The sequence below is a fragment of the Garra rufa genome, chromosome 9, assembly GCF_049309525.1.
Source record: "Garra rufa chromosome 9, GarRuf1.0, whole genome shotgun sequence".
NCBI classification, from domain to species: Eukaryota; Metazoa; Chordata; class Actinopteri; order Cypriniformes; family Cyprinidae; genus Garra; species Garra rufa.
In genome coordinates, this window is record NC_133369.1 from 43,215,098 (window position 1) to 43,225,416 (window position 10,319).

General features: G+C 38.5%; 1 protein-coding gene across 1 annotated transcript; it reads left to right on the forward strand.

Moving 5' to 3' along the window:
* Positions 1-246: 246 nt before the first annotated feature.
* Positions 247-10,319, forward strand: nrsn1 (neurensin 1). The gene is made up of 3 exons (XM_073847409.1): positions 247-356; positions 6,129-6,335; positions 8,354-10,319. Exons 2-3 carry the CDS (start codon positions 6,138-6,140, stop codon positions 8,750-8,752), a joined length of 597 nt encoding a protein of 198 aa, XP_073703510.1. The 5' UTR covers positions 247-356; positions 6,129-6,137; the 3' UTR covers positions 8,753-10,319.

A 10,319-nucleotide genomic window follows, 5' to 3' on the forward strand; every position in this document is an offset into this window, starting at 1 on the left:
GTTCAGTTGTTGATTCTAGTGTGACTCTTTATGAAACCACAGAACGAAAATAATCTAGTTATTCTGGATGTTTAATAGGACTTGTGGTCTATTCATCAAAACCTATATAATTGGCGGGATGCTACAGCATTCATTTGACCACAGGTGAGGAACATATGAGGAAGGACAGCGCATTTTATTAACACGCATCACACCCTTCTCTTCTCCAGGTGACTCAGAGAAGCATCTGATCAGGACAGACTCCCACCTCTCTCTGTTCTCTGAGGCTGTGGCGCATGCGCAGTGCGTCGCTGTGAGTCGAGCGCATCGTCTGCTGTGCGGAGTGAAGAAGAGCTGCTCCAGCCCGGTTATGACAGGTATTCACTTTTATGCATTTATACTCCAAACCCTGATCTGTCGAAGCCTTTCGATGTCGTAGATAATTGATCGTTGTGTCTAAACGCTGTTTAGAAGGACGTGTTGTTTGATGAGTAATACTGTGACTGCTGGATCAATCTGCTCATGTGTCGATCATGGAATGTATAAAATGCTGCTATTGTTGAATAAGAACGACACTGTGTTATTAAACATTCGTTGACGCAGTGCTGCTATAAACAGACTTCCATCGTGTCACTGCACATCTCTAATGAGAGGACTGTGGGGTACAGAGTGTCTCAGATGTGCAGAACATCAGATGACACCAAGATCTCGGGATGACGTCATCTGTGACGTGCTCGATACAACCTCAGAGCTTCATACAGACTTTAAAAAGATAAGACTTTTCAAAATTCATGAGAGCTATTAGCATTTGTAAATTGAAAATTAATTTTCTACATAGAGCAATTCATTTTGTATGATAACTTACAGCGTCTTGCAAAAGTATTCACACCCCTTCATTTTTTTCACATTTTGTTGCAGCATTATGTTAAACTGCTTTAAATTAGTTTTTCCCCACATCAATTTACACTCCATACACTAGGGTTGCACGGTATACCGGTACTACGGTAGTATCGCGATACTAAAGCTTAAAAATACCCGCGGTGCCATTGCATTTTTGAAACGGTAGTATCGTCCACACGGTAGGACCGTAAGATATGCTGTATGCACGGCAGGAACACTGTTTAAAACGTTCATTTGAACATGCACGCCAGCACACCAAAATGTCTTTCTGCTGTGCTTTGTGTATTACAGGCTGTGTCTACGCTTTATGGTATTCAGTGTTTCCCGACGCTTCAGTTCAGTTTGAAATGAGAAGGTGCACGCGCACGTCCTTGTTCACGCTGCAGTTTATCAGAAGAGACCTGATTCAGACCGTCTGATGTTATTTAAAAAAATAACAGTTCAAGAATCACTTATTCAACATATTTAAAGTTTTTTCGTATTTTCATTCCTTTGCCCACTTTTAGAACAGGTGAAATAATTCGTTTCTGGAATGATCGTTGATCACGACACGAATGCAATTCCATTCATTAACATATTAACTGCTTTCCACTTTGTTCTTATTAATCATTAATTTATAATATAAAAAATATATATAATATGTTTTAATATATAAGCTGCTTACTTTCAAGATATGCAAGCAAAAATGCTCCTGGCAGTTCAGTAAGATGTTTTTGTTTCGTTTCTGTGTTCAAATCCATATCCGCGTTGGTTGGGCGAATCATTGATTCACTGAATCACTAAGCCATTCATAAAAACATTTGATTCACTCCTGAATGATTCAGCCGTTTTGAAAGAATCGTTTGAACGACTCAGTGATTCAATCACAAACACTGCTGCCACCTGCTGGCGGTTTTAAGTTTCTCATCATATTACATTCTTTACCATAATATTTCTACATTCAGTGTTTTGTATTTAAAACATTCATCTTTAATCTATAATTTATGCAATTATAAATAAAGTCTAAATATATAAATACCACATCTAAATGTCACTTCATGCAGCTTCTGCGCATTGCTAAGATGAGTTATGTTGACATGATTTCGTGGAAAACAATAGCCAGTCATTCATTCACATTAATGAAATATTTAGAGAAAAAATCTTTTCATTTATGAAATTTTGATTCATTTTGTAGAATAGAATTTTAACTGAACAAAATACTGCATGGTATCGCGATACTACTTGGTATCGTGATACTTCAGCTGGTATAGTATCGAAGTAATTTTTATGGTATCGTGACAACCCTACCATACACCATAATAATGACAAAGCACAAACCAGATTTGCTAATTTTACAAATGTATTACAAATAAAACACTGAAATAAGTACATTGCAAAAGTATTCATACCCTTATCTCAGTCCATAGTTGAAGCAGCTTTACAGCCTCAAGTCTTTTTGGGTCTGATGTGAGCATCTTTGCACATCTGCATTTGGCAATTATCTGCCATTCTTTGCCTCACCTTTTCACCTCTCCATCTCTGTCAGCTTGGACATTTTCTAGAGTCCTAGTTGTTCCAATCGTCTTCCATTATGGAGAATGCTTCTGTCAACCTTTTGTTTCTGAACTCTTCTCTAGATCATCGCCTTAACGCAAGTCTGTCACTGAGCTCTACAGGCAGTTATCTTGGTTTTTGCTCTGATATGCATTTTCAGCTGTTAGACCTTTTCTGAGAGGTGTGTGTCTTTCTAAATCAGACTCATTCAAATGAATTTGCCACAGTTTAACTCCACTCCAAGTGTAGGAACATCTAGAAGCAATATGAATGCTCCTGAGATACATTTTGAGTGTCCCAGAAAAGGGTACGAATACTTATGCAACGGGATCTTTTCAGTTTTTTATTTCTAATGAATTTGCACAAATGTTAAAAACCTATTTTTTGCTTTGCCATTATGGAGTATGAGATGTAGATTGATGTGGGAAAAAAAAAAGTAATTTAAAGCAGTTTAACATAATGCTGCAACAAAACGTGAAAAAAACTAAGGGGTATGAAAACTTTTGCAACGCACTGTATGTGTTATAGACCTACTGTGAAATACAAGGTTGTTAATGGATGATACCTGCTTTGTTAAAGCCATCTGTTTGCATTATTTCAACGTAGTTTTTTTTAGAATTGTGTTTAACAGCAAAATTCCTAATGAGAAATTATGATTCTGTGATCTCCACCAATCAGAGAATCACTACATGTCAGAATAACTCTTTAGCTCCGCCCATTTCCATGTACCACTGTATCTAGAAATGACATACTAAGTGGGAACTACAACTGAATTTCAGTGTACTTTGTGACAGTTCATGCATGAAACGTGGATGTACTAAATCCGCTGTGTAAATCCTCTCCTGTGGCCTCATGGGATAGTAAGGTGTCCATTGAATGCACACTTCAGAATCTCACTGGATAGTCATTCATCCGGGGACTTTTTGCCTGCTGTTTTTCGTATTCTATAAATTCGGACATACTACTCATCTCGCATACTGTTTTTTGCATATGATATAGTAGGCAAGTATTCAATTTCAGACACAAAGTACCAATTTTTATATAGATTTGCATATTTTGCAATAAATGCAAAGTATATTGTTTATATAGATATAATCAATATTTTAAACCAATAGTTTTATATTTCTTACCCTCACTAGAGATGTTAAGTTCACAGTCTTGTATCTTTGTGTTTTTGTCTGATTTTCTAAAAGTTTTTTTTTGTGTGTGTGTGTGTGTGTGTGTGCTTCAAATCGGAGTTTGTAATGTTGTGATTCTCCTTGCAGCTGATTGATTTGGTTCATGGTGCGAAAAATAACTTTTTAAAAAATCCTTACAGAATGAAGTCGAACACACACTATAAACTAACATGTTAAAGGAGAAGTTCACTTCCAGAACAAATATTTACAGATAACGTATTCACCCCTTGTCATCCAAGATGTTCATGTCTTTCTTTCTTCAGTCGTAAAGAAATTATGTTTTTTAAAGGAAAATATTTCAGGATTTCTCTCCATATAGTGGACTTCTATGGTGCCCCTGAGTTTGAACTTCCCAAATGCAGTTTAAATGCAGCTTCAAAGAGCTCTAAATGATCCCAGCCGAGGAAGAAAGGTCTTATCTAGCAAACAATTGGTTATGTATTTATTTTTTAATTACAATTCATATACTTTTTACCATCAAATGCTCATCTTGTCTTGCTCTGCATGAGCTCTGTTTTTCCAGTTTAAGGCACTTAACTTTTCTCCCTCAACTTCAAAATCATCCTACATCACCTTTTTTGTTAAGGCTGTTTTATCTTTGTCGCTGGGTTGGTACTTCTGCAGCGATGTAGGATGATTTTGAAATGATTTTTGAAGTTAAGGGAGAAAATAAGATGGATGGATCTGTCTTGAACCAGAAAACAACAGAGTTCAGGCAGAGCAAGACAAGACATTGTTTTGCTAGATAAAACCCTTCTTCCTCGGCTGGGAACGTTTACAAATGCATTTGGGATCATTTGAAGCCACTTTTAAACTGCATTTTGGAAGTTCAAACTCGGGGCACCATAGAAGTCCACTATATGATGTTTTATTAACAAGGTTCGGGAGGAGCACGATCAGATAATCAACCAATTCGGCACCTTTAACATCTGAAGAACCTTTCTGTTTCATAAATGGTTCTTTGTGGCGAAAGAAGGTTCTTGTGAGTACATTACCTGTTATTTTTTGTTCTGGAAGTGAACTTCTCCTTTAAGTGATGTCATTGGACACAGCTTCATTTTCTGTATCTCTGCATGCCATCACTTTAATTACAACATGAGCCCAAGAATCCAAACAAACACACTGCTATAGCACTGCAGAGAGAGGCTCATTGATATGCTGAAGGACAGCTGAGTCATTTCCTCATGAGCTTCAGCAGGTACACGCTGATCCGTGATTTCATTACAGACTCATTTCCCCTCCTGCTCTCATCACGCAAACCCTCTTCACAGACTCATATCTGAAGCCCAGCAGCAGCTCACGCTGGAAACCGTACGGTGTTTGAACACATCCAGCCGTCATCAGACCCGCTGTCATTCAGTGCAGCTGTAGGATGTGTGTGATGCCTAGGCTGGACATTTTTTCAAAGTTAAAATATTTTTCTCCATAAGTAAACCTTTCATAAACTGATTCTCAATTTCAGGGGACCAGTGGAAATCTATTAAAACTACTTGCCATTTGAAAATGTTTGTTTAGATTGTTTGTTGCCTGACCATTATGTTTCAGTTGTTTTCTGTCTGCAGATGAAACAGAATATTACACAATTGTGATTGCTTGTGAAAGCTCTACTGACTGATGTTTCAGTGCACGTCCTGCAAATATGGAAACAAATAAAGGGTCTCAATTAAAAAGTGCAGTTTCACATGATTAGTGCAAATTGTCACATGACCAGAGCAGTTTATTTCCTGTTTGCACCATGAGATGATAATGACTGCATCAAAGCTCCAAAACATAAGGCTAAAGTATGTTAACATACAGATTTTTGGTGCACATCATCTCTAAGGTGTCTAGTATTAATATATAAATATGTAGTATAAATATATATAAACATGTTGACGGTGGGATAACAGTGAACTTATGTCTACGATATAAATCCAATGCAGTTGTTAGAGAAGATTGCACTCAAATGTTGCAATGACTAAATATTGCACTGAATCAAAAGTTCAAATGTTACAAATAAGTTACAATATTGATGTTGCAATACTGGTAGCACTAATATAACAATTTGATGATATATGTTACAATAAAGTAACACTTTTGAAATACATTGATGATTATATTTTTTTGTCTTTCATCTCAGTATTCTTTTCAGTGTTGTATAAGGGGGTTTTGTGCATACTGTAGCAGTAACCCTATAATGTGATTAAACAGTTTAAAATAGCTAGGCTAAGATATATAACCAATTGTATGACTTCAGAAATATGTTAATTCGGGATACACATTATCCCACGCATTTTTTTTACACAGCTTTTTAAAAAAAATCCAAAAAAATAATTATTGATTATTTCAAAGGGTTACTAATGACAAATTTGGCTATTTTCATGTCTGGGATTAAACAGGTTAATATAAAATATACTTTTATTTCTTTATTGGTTTGTTTAATTTTTGTAATTTGATTAAATAATAGCCTAATAAGAAGAAAAAAAATGTAATGAAATAATGCACATAGACTTTCATGGATGGTAAATTAAAGTGAGATTGAATTGTGTTTGTGTGCAGATGTGAAGCATGACTTCCTGCTCAGAGATCTGTGGGTCGGATTACGCTGAGCAGAGCCAAGGCGCCCTCAGCAGCGGTCACCAGGGTTACGGGGTGCGTTCCTACCTGCACCAGTTCTATGAGGAGTGCACTGCTTCCATCTGGGAGCGCGATGAAGATTTTCAGACACAGAGATCGCCGAGTCGCTGGAGCTCTGTGCTCTGGAAGGTGAGCTGCTGTGATGGACGGCCAAGTTCGTGCATCTGCTATTTCTGCTATTTTATTTTATTAAAATATATTCATATTTAGGATTAAGATATTTTTATTTCAGTTTCAATTAATTCATTTTTTTACAGTTATTTTAGTGCTTCAACTTCCAAGACAACATTTCTAATTTTCATTTAAAGTTTTTCATCTAATATTTATATTTTATTTAAGCTTAATTTTAATAAACAAAATGTTTTAGTAGTTTTAGTTAATAATAATAATAATGACACTCATGTAGTCTTAAGGCCAATTCACACCGCACTGACAGATGCAGACCATGAATTGGCCTTCATATGTAGCATAAGACTTCTGACTGAAGAATAAAATGTGGTTTACTTTGAAACTCATTCTGATCATGATCTGACATTGACATTTTGATATGTAAAACAACCAATCACAGTTTGTTGTGAAATACGTGATACCATAACAGGCTGATATGGGAAGAACATGCGGTTAATTTCAGTTCATGACTGACCTAACAGGAAACACAGCAGACTTTAGCAATATGTGCAGCCAATAACAAACCTGCTTCCTCTTCAAAAGGACTGTATTAACCTGATGGACTCCAGTTTTGTGTAAAGACAGACAAACACTGTCTGGGCTATAAATCAAATTGTATTTTTTCAATTGCTATTTTGTCAAGTCAAGTCAAGTCACCTTTATTTATATAGCGCTTTTACCAATACAGATTGTGTCAAAGCAACTTCACAGTATTTAAACAGGACAATAATGTGTAATAGTTTTGTCTTTCAGCAGTTGTTTAAAACCAGACAATCTAGACAATTTGTTTTTCAGTTGAAACTGCTTTTAAAGTTCAAGGAAACTCACTGAGTCTGTTGTCTTTGGAGCCGTCTTTATTGTTTGGTTTCTGCGTAGACCTGCGTTTGCCTTTCTCGTTATTAACACTACATGTGCAAATCAGGTGGGCGGGGCTAAACAGGCAGTGATGTAGAATCTGTGGGCGGGGCTAAACAGGCAATGACACAAAACCGGTGGGCGGGGCTAAACAGGCAGTGATGTAGAGTCTGTGGGCGGGGCTAAACAGGCAATGACACAAAACCGGTGGGCGGGGCTAAACAGGCAGTGATGTAGAGTCTGTGGGCGGGGCTAAACAGGCAATGACACAAAACCGGTGGGCGGGGCTAAACAGGCAGTGATGTAGAATCTGTGGGCGGGGCTAAACAGGCAATGACACAAAACCGGTGGGCGGGGCTAAACAGGCAGTGATGTAGAATCTGTGGGCGGGGCTAAACAGGCAGTGACACAAAACCGGTGGGCGGGGCTAAACAGGCAGTGATGTAGAGTCAGGTAGCAAAGTAAACAGGTAGCAAAGTAGAATCAGTGGGCGGGGCTTTCACAATAATCCTGATTATCTTACCTGCAAACTCATTGAAATACACCATTGACATTATGATGGTTATATATGAATGTGTATCTGAAGGGAAATGACTGTTTTCAGAAAAGCTTTAGGGACATTTTATTTTGATTTTTACCTCCATATGATGTTTTATAAGTGCAGCGCTGCTTTGTGTCCAGGTGTAACCGCTGTATTTCTGCTTGTCTGCTGTTTTTGTTCAGATCAATCATATTAAGTGTACACAATCATTTATTAGGCTGAAATGTAAGGTTTTTAAATTTACAAAACGTTTGTCAAAATTGTATTATTTGAACTGTTAAGTTCTGTAAATCGCAGTCATTTTAGAGTTTAGTGACCTAAACAACATGTAGTTCTAGTCTAACATTTTGTGATTTCAATTGCTAATTCCAGGGATTTTTTTTTTTTTTTTGAAGAAAATACCTCTCTATCACCTTTCACTGGTTCAGAGTTTACAGGTATTGATTATAATTTAAATATCTCTACAATTAGATCAGAAATTCTTATTTTTGTCTAGTTGAGTCTTCGGGTCAGTGAGGGGATGGAGTCATAAATGAACCTGTGCATCACTACTGTCATCCTGCTAAAGCCATCTCTCCATCAGGTCTGTCTCGCACTGGGTGCACTGATTCTGGTAGCGGGGTTGTCCGTTCTGCTGGTGGGCTACGCCACGCCGCCTCGACTGGAAGCGTTCGGAGAAGACGAGCTGCTGTTTGTGGATGGCCGTGCGGTGCGCTTCAACCGGGCCCTGGACGCCTGCAAGCTGGCCGGCGCCGTGCTGTTCTGTGTGGGCGGCAGCGGGATGGCGGTGGGGCTACTGCTGGCCGCCTGCTCTCAGGGCAGCTCCAAAGAAGAGCTCCGTCTGCAGCAACGCTTCAAAGAGCGGCTCGCTGAGATCCAGGCCTCCGTTCAGCCCGTCACCCGCGCCCCCACTCCGGGAGAGGGCAAGGTGCCCGTCACGCTCTCCAAAGTACAGAGCGTCCAGCCCGGAGCGGAAACCTGACCTCTCGCCACCCAAACCGCCCGTTAAACGTCCGATGGTTTCGTCCAAAACTAAACAACCGTTCCGGGAACAGTAGAGGTAGATAACACTGCACTTTCTCTGGCGCATATCATTCGTCTATATTGAGCAAGAGCACCGAGAGTATTTATGGTGATTAACGTAAGCGTAACCCGTCGATCATCACTGGTGCTCCTGAATAAAGACATACAGCACAAATATACTCGCGTGCTACGGCTAGGAACCAGAACACCTTTAGGCAGCTGTTCCAAAGAGCAACATATTCTTCAGAGGCGTCAAGGCATGTGCATATTAATCTCGAATAAGCAAGAATAGTTTCTCTATTACAATGAACCCCAACACAGCCCTTCACAGCCTTTCAGCGTAATCGCAATTTCCATCGTGAGAAATCATGAGAAAAGTCACTCTGTAAAACTCATAAACAAGCAGAACGGAGGTTAGCGGCTAATTCATCACGGCTGTCTTACTAACATTGTCAACAGAAACTACAATGATTTGTCATTGCTCATTCAGAAACCAGCAGGTTGGTTCATTGCAGTCACCTAAGGTGCAATTTTTCTCCGTATCTCTCCTAGCGAACGTTTCACGCTCTATTGCTACAGTCAATCAATAGTTAGTTGACAGAATGCAATGCGTTCCAAGCCACAATTTCACACATCTCAATACCGTGCATCCGTTATACTCAGATACATCACCGTCTGCGATATCAAGGAGTGAAAATAGATTACGGTTAAGCTGCGCCCGTGGGATTATGTAATATCCTCTCGTTGTGTTGCACATCATTCTTGCTCCAGCCTCGGTTTTCTCAAGAGGACATTAAGCGCAGTCACTGTCTGTAGGTAATTACACTCATCGCAGCGGAGCCCATTAGGATTTTCCATACGCTGATATTCTGCAGGAGATAACGCCACTTTTTCTTTCTGTCTGCTTGTCTTGTTTTGTCTTTCTCTTTTGCTTCATGGTAGAGTCACAGTGCTTTTGTCTCCAAAGTTTCTCTATAAGTATTTGTGCCACTTAATTATTTGCTTATTATTATTATTATTATTTTTACTTTGATTAGCGCAAATGTTGCATGATCACAATTCAATGAAACATTGTACAAGAAGGTTGATAAGAATGAAAAATCATCACTGTCGCTTCTGAGCGTAATCTTTTGTGTTATTTATTGATTATGAATTATCATTGAACATATTGCATATGCATTCAGCTGATTGAAAAAGACAAGGCTTGCTAATAAACTTCTCGCACCAATCACAGAATATTTAGTAATCTTTCCGACAGGCCTAAATTAAGTCTAAAAATATTACATTTATAGTATACCGTATATAAGCTGCTTCAAGAATCAATTCTTCTTGTTTAAACTGACATATATGGATGTGTTTTCAGAGGTGTGTCGATCAAAATGCTGGTAATTGTCTCAAAATGTCAAAGCTTCTGGTTTGGTTTGTACGTCCGTTCTCGAGGAGACAGAAGGTATTGGAGCTGTTCTTATTCTTGGAACATGTCTATTTTTCAGCAAACAGAATAAAAAAACTGTTTGTTACCGTCA

Bases quoted from the DNA above. Each gene is read 5' to 3' on its own strand.
- nrsn1 (XM_073847409.1), top strand. From the start codon at position 6,138: ATGACTTCCTGCTCAGAGATCTGTGGGTCGGATTACGCTGAGCAGAGC. The intron at 6,336-8,353 runs GTGAGCTGCTGT...TCTCTCCATCAG, and splicing joins GGAGCTCTGTGCTCTGGAAG to GTCTGTCTCGCACTGGGTGC.